The sequence below is a fragment of the Podarcis filfolensis genome, assembly GCF_964270895.1.
Source record: "Podarcis filfolensis genome assembly, chromosome: 6".
Classification (NCBI taxonomy): domain Eukaryota; kingdom Metazoa; phylum Chordata; class Lepidosauria; order Squamata; family Lacertidae; genus Podarcis; species Podarcis filfolensis.
In genome coordinates, this window is record NC_139609.1 from 97,206,691 (window position 1) to 97,221,709 (window position 15,019).

At 46.0% G+C, this 15,019-nt stretch overlaps 1 protein-coding gene across 4 annotated transcripts in view; it reads left to right on the plus strand.

Moving 5' to 3' along the window:
* EFCAB8 (EF-hand calcium binding domain 8) overlaps window positions 1-15,019 on the plus strand; it is a 56,649-nt gene that overhangs the window by 27,647 nt on the left and 13,983 nt on the right. For 3 of the 4 annotated variants that reach the window (XR_014549157.1, XM_083618371.1, XM_083618373.1), the window contains exons 12-20: window positions 3,186-3,253; window positions 4,591-4,739; window positions 6,046-6,183; window positions 6,941-7,036; window positions 8,207-8,434; window positions 11,195-11,265; window positions 11,643-11,850; window positions 13,802-13,963; window positions 14,716-14,824. Coding sequence is in view for 3 of the 4 variants with exons in the window: in XM_083618371.1 (XP_083474497.1) it covers window positions 3,186-3,253; window positions 4,591-4,739; window positions 6,046-6,183; window positions 6,941-7,036; window positions 8,207-8,434; window positions 11,195-11,265; window positions 11,643-11,850; window positions 13,802-13,963; window positions 14,716-14,824 (1,229 nt within the window). In the remaining variant the exon portion in view is untranslated. The remainder of the gene's footprint in view (window positions 1-3,185; window positions 3,254-4,590; window positions 4,740-6,045; window positions 6,184-6,940; window positions 7,037-8,206; window positions 8,435-11,194; window positions 11,266-11,642; window positions 11,851-13,801; window positions 13,964-14,715; window positions 14,825-15,019) is intronic. The other variant, XM_083618372.1, reaches the window with a different exon arrangement.

Here is a 15,019-nt window from a genome sequence, read left to right on the forward strand (position 1 = left end):
TTTAACGTTACTTTGGGGAGGACAGAACCTCCCAGGATTTGCAGGTATACCCAGTTTCTCCTCCACTCTGATTTCAGCCGGGGAAGTGAAATCGACAAGGCGCTGGAATCCTGTCTCCGAGAAATGCTTAAATCTCCCACGGGGAGAAGGCATGAGCTGGCCTCCCGCCGCCAAAGGACCTGTGGGAAGAGCTGCCCTCTCCTCTTCTCTGCAAAATCAGAACAAGGGTGCCTGTTCCGCAGGAAGGCATTGCCTTTCTTGTCAGGGCACAAAATGGGGAGAAGTGATTGAAGATCTACCTTGGGAACAAGCAGGGAATAGAGATCAGCCTTGAGATCTGCTGTTTCTCCGGAGCCTGCCGCCTGAGGCATCCTCCTCACCCTGCCTCCTGGGCGGCCCTGGTTTACAAGGGCAAAGCAGGGCAAATGATTCACGTGGGACGAACTTGGTTAGGGAGTTTGGTGGTGGTGGCGGCGCTGTGGGTTAAACCACAGAGCCTAGGACTTGCCGATCAGAAGGTCGGCAGTTCGAATCCCCACGACGGGGTGAGCTCCCGTTGCTCAGTCCCTGCTCCTGCCCACCTAGCAGTTTGAAAGCACGTCAAAGTGCAAGTAGATAAATAGGTACCGCTCCGGCAGGAAGGTAAACGGTGTTTCCATGCGCTGCTCTGGTTCGCCAGAAGCGGCTTAGTCATGCTGGCAACATGACCTGGAAGCTGTATGCCGGCTCCCTCAGCCAGTAAAACGAGATGAGCGCTGCAACCCCAGAGTTGGCCACGACTGGACCTAATGGTCAGGGGTCCATTTACCTTTAACTTTAATCCAGCTCTGAATCCTAAATTCCCTGGTTTGAATCTCATCTTTCCCACACACTCAGCGGTCTTAGGCGAGCGCCGTCTCAGCCGCCTCCCTGGCTTGAAATAATGGGGGGGGGGGGATAATGTCAGTGGCCTTCTGCTTTACAGGGTTGTTCCAAGGATTGCAACAAGATTGTGCATATGCTATACTTCACAGCCTGCAAGTGCCAGGAATTACGATCACCGAAAGTTCAAGGTTGCAGTTCCAAGAACTGGACAGCAGATGGTGGTGTTGCACTTCATTGTTCTCTTTAGGAGCAATAATTAGGTTTTTTTTGTTTTTTTAAAATGTTTTTATTAAAGGATTTTCATAGTTAACAAGGGTGCATCCAACACCTCTGTTTTCAGTTTGTAGTAGAATGGTGTGAAATGAAAGCATTTAAAGCAGCGGTTCTCCACCTTTGGGTCCCCGGATGTTGTCATGCTGGTTAGGAATGATGGGAGTTGTAGTCCAAAAACATCTGGGGACCCACAGGTTGAGAAACACTGATTTAAAACAAAAAAATTTTTTTTCTTTCCAGTAGCACCTTAAAGACCAACTAAGTTAGTTCTTGGTATGAGCTTTCGTGTGCATGCACACTTCTTCAGATAAAAATGCACATGAAAGCTCATACCAAGAACTAACTTAGTTGGTCTTTAAGGTGCTACTGGAAGGAAAAATTTTTGTTTTGTTTTGACTATGGCAGACCAACACGGCTACCTATCTGTAACTGATTTAAAAGATAGCAAGTTTAGAGCTCATCCAGACTCCCACTTGTCCTGCATCTTCCCCCTTGGAAAACCTCATCTTTACCATTGAATCAGAGAAAACTGCAGTCAGATTTTCCACAGATTGACGTTTGCTCCAATTCAGCAGTAAGGAGTGGGTTGCGTGTCGAGACCCCACAGCCACCCCCTCATTGGAAATAACTCACAAAAGGACACGGGTATTAGGTTTATGTTATTGGGCAGATTTTGGCCACAACTTTATTGAAATTACAGAATGTGAGCGGTATTGGCTTAGGCATTGATTGGACCTGAATATATCTGACTCCTGCCCATTGCGCAGGAAGTCCAGTAAGGGCAAGCCACCGGTAGGGGGAGCCCTGTTGATGCGAACCAGCTCAAGCTCCCCCTGGTGTTCCCGTCGGGGTCGTGTCAAGGCCTTAGCCCCCCAGCTGGGCTTCAGACTAGATCAACACCCCCGGATTCCTTTAGCAGAATACCCTTAAGCATGGAGGGGCAGGTGATGGCCACACCTCCCCTCCCCCACACAAGGTCAAACAATGCCTAACCACCACAAGAGCCCCAAAGGCTTGGCGCCAAATACCCTCACATCTGTAACCGATGCCTCAGACCCTCTGCAATGTCACCCAGCCATATATCATTCCCCCATTCGGAAAGGTGCATGCCGTCGTTGCAAAATAAGGCCATTTTACTGAAAACCATGGAAGGGTGCGTGATCACCCGGCCATTCAATGCAACCACTTTCTGTGAAATGGAACGATTCGATCGCATCCGGGCACGGTCTGTAGCAGCTGGGGAATTGCTGCCACGCCAAACGCGTCTCTCCAACAGCAGCGACCAAACGAGAGTCATTCTCGGGAAATTGAGCGCCAGAGTGTCCACGTCCTTTTTGATAGTGAAAAGCAAGTCCATGCCCTTCCGGCAAGGCAAGTCGTTCTCTCCCAGCTGTATGACCAAAGCATTGGGGGGGGGGCCATGTGCCTCCGCCCTGGCCATCACAATTGGCAGCATCTCTGCCCAGCGCATCCCATGTCTCGCTATCCAAGAAATGCGAATTTGGGGAAGAGAAAGACCTCTGGCTCGCTCCTCCGTTTAAACGGCCCCGGCCACGCCCCCCCCGGCCAGCGGGTTGGCTGGCCGGGCTTTGATGTAGCTGGGATCCCCCAGGCAACAGGGGACAGAGTCCGCCGCCCCTGGTGGGGAGTGTGTGGCCTCGTGGTCCACCGCAACTCCTCCCCACTGGGAAGTGGAGCGGATTTTTCAGACAGGAAACCGTTTGGCCCCTTGGTTTCTAGACACAGGACAGGCCTCACATTGCCTTGAGGTTTCTTAGGCAAGAACCTACTTTGTCAGATGCGCGGCGGTGCACTTTGCAATCTGCAGACTTGCTGCAGAAATCCAGGTTGATCTCATCTCTGCGCCTCTGCTCCTTCCCGGATCATGGTTGGGTGTCTCTAGCAAAACGTCCTGCAGCCCACCATGCTTTGGGCAAATGTCTTTCTGGCCCGTTTCTTCAGAAAGCCAGCCATTCAATTATTTTTGAAAGAAAAAGAAGAGAGACCGGCGTACTTAATCGACACCTCCCCTCTTCCATTTCTCCCAGATCAGCGGTGATCGTTCTGAAGAAAGGCATCCTTTGCTTTGACTATTCCTCGGAAATGAACATCCTTGGTACGTTCTCTAGAAACGGCTCCTTAAAACCGCCTCCTTCTGGAGCCAGTATCCTCTTTGGGGACCAGGTGCCTGAGAGAACGGCACCTTCAGGTATTCTTAGTTGGCAATGATTTACCTGGATCCGTTCGAGTCTTGTTTCTAACCCAGTCGAGGCACCGAAATGGCCTTGCTGCCCTGGTGGTTAACCGGGAAGAAGGGTGTGACCCAGTTAGTTTATTATTTTATTTTATTTATTGAATTTATATACACCACCCTATGAGCTCTCAGGGTGGTTCACAGAACAAAATCAAAATATAAAACCACAAGTTCATTCTCTCAGCATCCCTCTGGAGGTCTGAGATGATGGAGACAAGAGGCAACATTGCCCTTCAAACAGCTGAACTGGCTCCTGGCTCCTTTCTGTTCCTAATGCAAGGTGTTTGTTTTAAATTTGAAGGCCCTAAATAAGGGATGAGGGACCTGCTTTGTTCTGATCTGTCTGCTGCAATCCTTCTGCACTATTGTCATCAGCTTATGCTTTGCGATGGCTGCCCCCAAAAAGCGATGCAGACGGTTCCGCAGATCGATCAGTCAGTGCACCCCGCAAATTAATAATAATAATAATTATTATTTATTTATACCCCGCCTATCTGGCTGGGCTTTCTTAAAAGTGGCTCCAGTCCCGCTAACTGTGCCACTGATGGGATGTATTTTCTAATGCAATGGCATGATTAGCTGCTAACATCATTGCATTAGAAAATAGAACATAAAATAATAATAATAATAATAATAATAATAATAATAATAATAATAAGTGTTTTTATTCTGGGGGTACACATACCCCTAAACATTTCGTGAATCTAAGTTTGGCCTCATTGAGGGGCAGTATTTCAATATGAGTAGGAAAATGAGAGTACCCCTAAACATTTTTTTTAGAAAAAAAAGTACTGTTAATAATAATTTATAACTTATACCCCGCCCATCTGGCTGGGCCTTCCCAACCACTCTGGGCGGCTTCCAACAAAGATTAAAAATACATCAAAATGTCACACATTAAAAACTTCCCTGAACAGGGCTGCCTTCAGATGTCTCCTAAAAGTCTGGTAGTTGTTCTTCTCTTTGACATCTGGTGGGAGGGCGTTCCACAGGGCGGGTGCCACCACCGAGAAGGCCCTCTGCCTGGTTCCCTGTAACCTCACTTCTTGCAGGGAGAGAACTGCCAGAAGGCCCTCGGCGCTGGACCTCAGTGTCCGGGCAGAATGATGGGGGTGGAGACGCTCCTTCAGGTATGCAGGAAATGGCAAAAGCGGAGCGATTCCGCCGGAGCTCCTGAGATGCGTTTTCTCTTTTGCCAGTGACAGGAGGGTACGAGCCTCTGATCCGCATCTGGAACCCCTATGTAACCAGCAGCCCCATCACGCAGATGAAAGGCCACTCCACGGCTGTCACCCACATCATGATCAATGGGCAGAGGAACACCATCGTCAGCGTCTCCAAAGACAAAGTAGGGGTTTGGGTGCGAGAGGCGGGGAAAGGGCTGCTGTGGGAGTGTGGGGGATCCCTGTCCGTCCATCCCCAGGAAGTGGAAGGGTGGGGCTGGAGGCCTAGAGCTTTCAACTGGAGATTAATTTAACCCGCTCTGGAGCAGAGTTCGACTGTTCCAGCAGCCGCTGTGAGAACAGGATGCTGGACAAGATGGGCCCTTGGCCTGATCCAGCAACCAGGATCTTTTTTGATGCTCACAGTGGCCAAGCAGGGGCCCATTATGGGATGCCTCCGAGCAGCACTCAAGCAACTCTGCCCACCAGGGATTGCCAAACAATTTAAGCCCTGTGTTGTGAACGAGTGTCAGTAATATCCAAAGGCAACGCGATGACCGAGTACAACAATGCAATGTCAATATAAACTCTTTATATACCATATTTTTCGCTCTATAAGACGCACCTAGTTTTTAGTGGAGGAAAAGAAGAAACAAGAAAGCAACGCAAAGCCTCTTGAGCGAAGAGGCAGGAGCCACGCGCTCTGTCCCTTCCCCCACCTCCCGCAAAGGCAGCAAGAGCCACACACTCTTTAAAGGGAGCGCGGCTCTTGGGGGCTTTTGCGGGAGGTGGGGGAAGGGACAGAGCGTGGCTAAGCCAGAAGCTAGAACAGCGAGAGGGAGCGCTGCACAGTTCTGGGTTCTGGGATAGCTGCGCAGCCTGCATTCGCTCCATAAGATGCACAGACATTTCCCCTTACTTTTTAGGAGGGGAAAAGTGTGTCTTACAGAGCGAAAAATACGGTAATCTATACAGAACATTGAACAATATGAAATATATGAAATATGAACGCTCTGCAAAACCAAATAAACAGAAATCTTCTAAATCCCCGAAAGTCACAAAATATGCACTCTGGATGGATTCTCTTGAAAACATTCTATGCATTACAGTGCATATTTTGTGACTTTCAGAGATTTAGAAGGTTTCTGTTTATTTGGTTCTGCAGAGAGTGCATATTTCATATGGTTCAGTGTTCTGTATAGATTATATAAAGACTTGATATCGACACTGCATTGTTGTACTTGGTCATCGTGTCACCAGTGATTGCCAGCAACTGCTGATTGGAGACCCCCTGGCTTGACAGTGGAGTCCGTCCACCCCTTTCCTTATTGCGCCAGGCTCCCAGTTGGAGTCGTGGCAGGCAATGGTTTGGGTGGGCAGAGGGCTAAGGAAGCTCTTGAGCCCGGCTGCTGCTATCCACCTTATGGGTCCAATCCATACTCCAGCCCTTTCAGGCCCTCTGCCTTCCCCTCTCCTCTCTCTCTCTCTCAGAACATCCGCGTCTGGGATCTGCTGGATCACTTCTGCCTGCAGTCGATCCACGGCAGGAACGTCCCCCTGGGCAACTACCCCATCTCGGCCACCTACTACCACCGGCCCTGCAATTACATCATTTGTGCCACTTACACGGTGAGGAGGGGGCCGGCGAAGGACCGTGGGATCAGAAGGCGAGAAATGGCTCCTCTCTCGACTTGGGCTGCTGCTGGTGCCGCCTCATAGTTTGCGAACTGTGTTTATTAGCATAATTTTGAATTTTGGGGTTTCTTTTCTTTTTTTTCTTTTCAATGCAAAATTACAACAAAAATTACAAACATTGAATCCAAAACAGAGCAGTACAAACAAGAAAACCAAAACCAAACACAAGAAAAACAAAACAAGAAACACACATCGACAAATAAAACAATATCATCATTCTAATCATTACGTACATATACACATATTGACTTCCTTCTTTTGTTCTAAGACCTCGAAATTTTTACTCTTTCTAAATTGTGTCTAATGTAGATTACCTGTATCTTTATACTTTTTGCACCATTTTTTTTCTTTCTTTAACCCTGCAAAGCATCATTCATTACATATCGTATACTTACTCCAGAACAATGTTTTTTCATATACTCTTTAGCACATCCCCATTCTTTTAATAATTTCTGGTCCGATTGTCCCCTTATGAATGCTGTGAGTCTTGCCAGATGTATATATATTCACAAAATTTAATCTGTCATTCTATCATTGAAAGAAGAAAGAATTTTGGGGTTTCTGCAGCCTGCCTGTTGCTTGCAGCGCACATTGTTCAGGTGGCAGGTGGGGCTTGTTGGCATCAAATGGCGAACAGTCATCTCTCGGCAATTTCTCCTCTGAGAAAGTCTCCTGTGTCGTTTTGCTACAGCTTGGCTTTTTCTACGGCGTGGAATATGTCGACTTGGATGCCAAGACCCAGGACCAGCCGGTGTGCTGTGCACTCTACAACAAGAACTTTAAGCAGGTGAACACCTGGCTGGGAAGAGGGAAGCACCCTGGGAGAAAAAAGTGTGGACTATCTAGGTGGGCCAGTGATGTGAGCTGCTATAAGGTAGCTTGGTACGTTCTCAGCAGGAATGGTGGCAGAGAGGAGAGGGACAATAAAGGGGCATGTCCAAAGTTTTCATATATTATCTCTCGCTTCTACTACTGCAATAGGCTCTACGTGGGGCTACCTTTGAAGGTGACCTGGAAACTACAACTAATCCAGAATGCAGCAGCTAGACTGGTGACTGGGAGCGGCCGGCGAGACCATATAACATTGGTCTTGAAAGACCTACACTGGCTTCCTCTTGCCCTGCTCATTTCCAAGGGAAAACCTGCTCTCTAGCGATAGATCGGAACAAATGGCAATCCGGGGGAAACCCGATTTGCTGTTTGCTCCGACTGAGCGCTAAAGAGCAGTTTCCTCCGGGGGAAAGCAGTGAGACAAGAGGAAGGTGTGGAGTTTCTCTTTCAGTTTCTCTCTGTATGAACCTACCTGCAGTTTAAGAGCTGCGTAGGGATAAAGAGAGCATCTTCTCAGTGGCGGTTCCCCGCTTGTGGAATACACTTCCCTGAGAAGTCAGGCAACCTCTCTACCATTCATTTAGAAGACATCTGAAGGCAGCCCTGTTTAGGGAAATTTTTAATGACTGATGTTTTAATGTATTTTTAATCTTTTGTTAGAAGCCGCCCAGACTGGCTGGGGAAACCCAGTCAGATGGGTGGGGTAGAAATAATAAATTATTATTATTATTATTATTATTATTATTATTATTATTATTATTATTCAGGAGAACAATGCTTGCTCCCCTAGGCTTGAAACAGCTTTGTGACTTTTCGAATTGCAATGGTTTCTTTTAAATTGTCCCCTGCTGCTCTTTTAAGTTTTTCCGGATGATTGCATCTATCTCGTATCCTGCTGGGTTTCTCGTTTTAGAGTTGGGAAGAGCAACAAAAGATTGCCGTGCTGTGCATTTTTGAAGGCTGGCCCGCCGGTGTGTTTGTGCCTGAAGGTGGATGGCCTTGCTTGCTTTAAATTCTTTTTCTGGTTGCGAGAACTCTCAACGAACGGAGAGTGCATGTGCAAATGCACATTGTGAATCTGACCGACCTTCTCGAGTTAACCGTCCATTCTGGTTTTCTCCCACAGGTGGTCAGCGGCTGCTACAGTGGGGTCATCACCGTTTGGGATATCATGACCGGGCAGAAAGTGATGGAGTTTTCCACCTCGTCAGGGCAGCCGGTGGAAATCACGGCAATGACCTTTGATACCCCTGAGAGGCGGCTGATCACAGCCCTGAAAAACGGGACCATCAAATTGTGGAACTTCAACAACGGCGCCTGCCTGATAGAGCTGCCTTTTGACGACAAGGCTGAGGTCAGCGCAGGGGGCGAAATGAGAATCTGGTTGGATAACCCTTCTCTCTTTTTTTTTAAAAAAACATTTTTATTAAGTTTTCCATTTTAACAATCCAATCCAATCGCATTAAATATTCCACATTATACCTATACATATTGAATAATCCAAATATTCTGCCGAATTATAATTTTTTTTATTGGGACTTCTCATGCTTCAAGTTCGGGGGGGGCTCTGATCATCTCACATTTCTACTGCTTTTGATAGTCATTTCTAATAGTTACTTTAAATCTTCCTGTTGTTAACCTTCCTTCTTTCACGGCCTCTTGAGTTGTTTCCACAACCGAGTTGAAGTAAAATGATGCGTTTCTGTGTGGATTTTAGGTGTATGCTTCCCCTCTGTCAGTTGCAACATCTCCTCACACGCTGGTGTTTCTGCCGAATCAATCCAAAAGTATTTTCGCTCCTGGCAGCCGCCATCTTCTCATCAGTTCTGGTTGGATAAACCTTCTCAGCCAGAGAAACCTTTGCCGCTCCCGCTCCAAAGGGGATGCAGGAGACCAGCGACTGGCCACCTCGGAATAATAATAATAATAATAATTTATACCCCGCCCTACCCTGTTCAAAAACCGGGCTCAGGGCGGCTAACAACAAATTTAAAACACATAATTGTAAAAGCAGCATAAAGTACAGTATAAAAACCATGAATAACAATAAAATTCAAATTTCAGAAATCAATTTAGGGGAAATAATCCCCAGGGCTAGCTGGCTGCATTGGTCCTACTTGGGTCTCCAGATGTAATAATAATAATAATAATAATAATAATAATAATAATAATAATAATAATAATAATTTTTTATTTATACCCCGCCCTTCCCGGTTCAAAAACCGGGCTCAGGGCGGCTAACAACAAATTAAAAACACTTTAAAACACTTAATTATAAAAGCAGCATAAAATACAGTATAAAAACATGAATAACAATAAAATTCAGAATTCAAAAATCAATTCGGTAATCCCCAGGGCTAGCTGGCTGAATTGGTCCTGCTTGGGCCAGCGAGAAGACCAGGGGAGAATTGGCTGTGGGGTCTCAGAGCGGGTGGTCTTCATAAACGGGGAGGGGCAGGGAAGAGAAGGGAAATAAAAGATCGGGATGAATTCAGATTAAAGGCCAGGTGGAATAGCTCTGTCTTACAGGCCCGACGGAAGGAGGTTAAATCCTGAAGGGCCCTGGTCTCATGGGACAAAGCATTCTATCAGGTCGGAGCCATCACTGAGAAGGCCCTGGCCCTGGTGGAGGATAGGGCCCGGGACCTCTAAACTATGGTTATTCATGGACCTTAAGGTCCTCTGCGGGGCAGACCAGGAGAGGCAGTCCCGTAGATACGAGGGCCCTAAGCCTTGGCCACAACTCCCTCCCAAGTGTTCTGAGGATACTGGGAAACCTTTTCACGAATCCCTTCAAACTACACTTTTGTGATTCTATGAATCTGCTGCGTTTACAAGTCACTGCCCATTCCATGCCCCACAGTATTCTGGGCAATGGCTGAGCTGATCTGTGCGGCAGGAGCTGCCCTGCCCTCTTGGCCGGGGCATTGGCACCCTCGGTTCTGCTCCTGGGTCTGACCTGGCAGGGAGGAAGGGGTTGGGCAAGGCGCTTTATCCAAAGCGAGACACCCAGAACTGCCACTGACATTGGTGAGGAATCCCTGCTCTTAACTGCACTGCAATACTCTCGCGTGCCACCCCAGTCTCTGGGCATTGCAAGATTCCAGGGGTTTCTGGCGCTTTCCCCAGAATGAGGGACAGGGGAGACTGTGGTGTCTTTATTTTTATTTTTTTAAAAAAGATATTTATTGAAGTTTTACAAAAACATAAGTTTACAAAATAAAAAAGGTCATATAAAAAGAAACAGATACAAAAAAGAGAACATAGAAAAATACATGAAAAAGAAAAAAGAAGAATAAAAATACAAAAGACAAATAGCTAAAAAAGAATTAAAAACAAATCCGTTTTTTGTAACTTTGAACTCATTAGCTTATTTCCTTGGCCTCCTCACACCTCCCCTTTTTGTATTCCCATTTAAATAATCAAATCAGCAAATTCTTACCCTCTTTCGTTTATCTTAACTCTGTATCTTAACATATTATAACTCTATATTTTCATCCATTATCAATTCATTTTTGCATATTCTTATTAACTTTGTTGCTAATGCCACTTATTTTCAATCCAACATCATTTTAACATTCATTAATTTTACAGTGTTTCTGAAGATAGTCTTTAAATTTCTTCCAGTCTTCTTCCACCAACTCTTCTCCTTGGTCTCGGATTCTACCAGTCATTTCCGCCAATTCCATATAATCCGTCACCTTCATCTGCCACGAGACTGTGGTGTCTTTAGGATATATGGTTTATTTGCACATGAAGGCAGCCATGTTTAGGGAAGCTTTTAATGTTTAATAGACCATTGTATTTTAATATTCTGTTGGAAGCCGCCCAGAGTGACTGGGGAAACCCAGCCAGATGGGCAGGGTATAAATAATAAATAATTAAAATAATTATTATTATAGTATACAACCCGCACTGACGATGCAATAACACCCCAAAAGGGACTGGCTTCTCCCATAGCCAAAGCCTTGGAAATCTCGGCAGAAATCAGGCGTAGCTCTGTCTCTCATCTGCCCAGCCTAATTCTTACTCTCCAACGCCTCAACTCGGGCTTTTGTGTGCACCTTGTTTGTCTGAATAACCACCTTTCTGCACTTTTGCGTCTCCCCAATAGATCGGCTGCGTCTTGTACATGAACCAGAAGATTTTTGTGGCTGGGTGGAGCAAGAGAGTGACCTGGTACCTGTAAGTAGAGACCAAGCGCTGGTGGGCATCTGGGGTGGGGACTTCCAATGTTCTCCACTTCAAGGCCAGGCCATTGCTAGACACTTAAAGACTTGGGCAACACCGTATTTTTCGCTCCATAAGACGCACTTGACCATAAGACACACCTAGTTATAAGAGGAGGAAAACAAGGAAAAAAAATACTCTGAACGAAACAGTGGATGTATGATTTTTGTTCATCCTGTGGCCACAGACATGATCTGTGATTTGATGGTGAGTTTGGGGTAGCCCAATGCAAAAATCCCGAGGATCCATGTGGATCTGTGCTTTGTAACCATGTTTTTGCACCATTGCACCCTGGACAGCTACGATGGGGCTACTTAATTTCTCCTAACCAGAGACAACAAGGAAGACGAGAAAGTGATCGAGTGCAAGCACTGGAAGTCGTACCACTCTGACGATATCTCGTGCATGGACAGATACGGCAAGAATCTTTTGGCGACCGCATCCTGCAACGGAGACATCGTCCTGTGGAGCGTCCACTCTGGGCAGGCGTTCTGCCGATTTAACGCATCCGAGAGCCCCTTGATCCTTGCTCCCCAAAGGGTAACGTTCAAAGCCCCATATGCCACAAAGGCTCTCTTTTGTAAATTCCCAAGGCGGTTGGCATTTCCCTGGGGCTGCGGAGGAGTGAAACCTCCCACTCCAGAAAGCAGTAGCCTTTTCCGCATGCCACTGCCAGCTGCTGTGCAGTTTTGCTCAGGGAAAATGCCCCACGAGACAGATTTGAGGGGTGGGCAGAAGAAGGTAGATCTCTGGGTGGCAGGTTTGCCAGAGATCAGCAAGAGCGTCCGACTCCCAGTTGTTTAGCAATAACAAAATGGTTTATTCCACCTGAGCTCATTTACCGTATTTTCCGCTCTATAGGACGCACCAGACCACAAGACGCACCTAGTTTTTGGAGGAGGAAAACAAGGAAAAAAATATTCTGAATCTCAGAAGCCAGAACAGCAAGAGGGATCGCTGCGCAGTGAAAGCAGCAGTCCCTCTTGCTGTTCTGGCTTCTGGGATAGCTGCACAGCCTGCATTCGCTCCATAAGACGCACACACATTTCCCCTTACTTTTTAGGAGGGAAACAGTGAGTCTTATAGAGCAAAAAATACAGTAATTTCTGGTGCTGAAGACCAATCCCTGGGCTCAGAATATCTCCTGAAGTGCCCTGGTCTCTCATTCCCATGGGACCAGAGATGCTACCTGATTAATGGAAACTTTATGAAGATGGTATACGGGTGGTATTTGATTCCATCAAAATTGGCAAAGATTAACAAAAAATAAAAAAATAAATAAAACAGCAGCAAGTATTGGAGGTGTCAGCAGGAAAATGGAAACTTTTCCCACATGTGGTGGACGTGTCCCAAACTTAAATCATTTTGGGACATGATATATGATGAATTGAAGAAAATGTTAAAATACACATTTACAAAAGCACCAGAATTATTTTTATTGGGTATTTTTACAACAAACATCCCAAAGGTTAATAAAAGAGTTTTTCTTTATGCCATTATGGCCACCAGGATTCTTGTAGCAAAATATTGGAAGAGAAGAATGGCGTCTAAAGCTATGTGAATATTTTGAACTAGCGAAACTAACAGAATCAATAAGAACTTCGAGAAATAAAATTTTTAAAGAATGGGATGTTTTTGAAAATTACATGATGTCGTATGTTTCCAATGATTGCTCTTGGTTGAGCATAGACTAAATTCCACTGAGATAAGAGAAAAGGTTCCCGCAGAACAGGAAAGGACACAGAAAGTCTAAGAAATGAGAACATAGGAACCGCATAGTGGTAGAAGGAAGTCATTAAACAAATCAGGGAATAAAACTAGAGAATAGGCACAGAAAACAGAGTAAGAGTAGTGAGGAGAAATCGATAAGGTGAAGATAAAACGAACTCTTATTAGATTTATATGTTTAAAAGAATGTTGATGATGTTTTGTAATTCCTAAAAACCTGCATGTCGTTGATAAGATTTTTAGTTAAACTTTCTATTTTCCCACATCTTTTTTCTTGTTTTTCTTTTCTATTTTCTTCTTGTGTACATTCTTTTTCTTCCATAACAGAACAATGTGTGTGATTATGTGTAGTTTTTAATGTGTAAATAGAGATTATTTAATAGTGACAAAAAAGTAACAAAATCTGTACAATTGCTTCTACTATTTCATTTGGATTTCTAATCTTTCTGCCATTGGAAATCTTGAAGGCCCCTTTCCAAAACGAAATTTCTTTTCCCATGTCGTGGGATGCATCTAGCAAGATGCTCTCTCACACCAACCGTTTAAAAGTCCACCTGTTGACCCAAAGTGGGCTTTCCTGATGGTGGAAAGAAACACCACATCCCTTTGCTGGGATGAGGCCAAGGGGAGCTCAAGCCCGCCTCTTCCAAGGGAGAACAGCTGGCCTGGTCTGCTCCCGCCCTTCAATATTTGGGGGTGAGGGCGGTGGGGCGAGCGTTGCGCCTGCTTGCTCTGAAGTGGAAATGGCGTCCCCTTTCACCAGGAGTTCTCTTCGGACCCAGACATCCCCTTGCTGAACAAGAGCCCCAAGAAGACAGGTTGCAACCATCGGCAGGCGATGAAGAAGTGCTTCGCCTGCTCAAGAAAGGCCACCGCCTTCAAAACTGCCATCCCTCAGCGGCCGGCCAGCGCAAAGACTCATCAGGTGACATCTTTATATATATACATATATATATTTATTAGGGGACGCGGGTGGCACTGTGGGTTAAACCACAGAGCCTAGGACTTGCTGATCAGAAGGTCGGCGGTTCGAAACCCCGCGACGGGGTGAGCTCCCATTGCTCGGTCCCTGCTCCTGCCAACCTAGCAGTTCGAAAGGACATCAAAGTGCAAGTAGATAAATAGGTACCGCTCCGGTGGGAAGGTAAATGGTGTTTCCGTGCGCTGCTCTGGTTTGCCAGAAGTGGCTTAGTCATGCTGGCCACACGACCTGGAAGCTGTACACCGGCTTCCTGGCCAGTAAAGCGAGATGAGCGCTGCAACCCCAGAGTCGGCCACGACTGGACCTAATGGTCAGGGGTCCCTTACCTTTACCTTATATATTTATTGTTTTTTAAACATCATTTTCAGCAATTATTAAACATACTTTTATATCTTATACAATTTTTTTCCCCACTTCTTTCCCACTTAATTTACATTTCTTACTTTCACTATTACATTTAAATCTCATAACTAATATCTCTCTTCTTTCTCCTCCTTGCAATATTTCATATATTCCTCCTTCTTGTAGTCCTACTAGCGTAATTTGTTGATTACAGCTGCTCTTCAAATAATTCGTAAATTTCTTTCAATCTTCTGTGAATCTCTGGTCCCGCAGGTTTCGAATCCTTCCTGTCATTTTATCCAATTCTGCGCAGTCCATTAATTTTGTCTGCCTTTCTTCTTTCGTCGCATCAGGTGACATCACCCATCCCCCAGAGGCGCCCAGCTTCAGCCATGCCCGGAAACCGCATCATGCGCCCAGCTACGTCCGTTCCTGGAAGCCACATTATGAAGCCCCAGGTAGGTTTTTTTTTTTTGGGGGGGGAACTTTGCTCGGCTAATGTGCAAAGTGTTGGTGAGCACATGGCATGGTGCATTATGCTGCCAGCTTGTGCCTGAAGACAGGGAACCCAGGCAGGTCTTTCTCTCTTAGACACCCTTCCCTTCTCAGTGCGCTTCCTATCTTGGCCTGGAGCCAGACCTACGTGCATTGTACAAC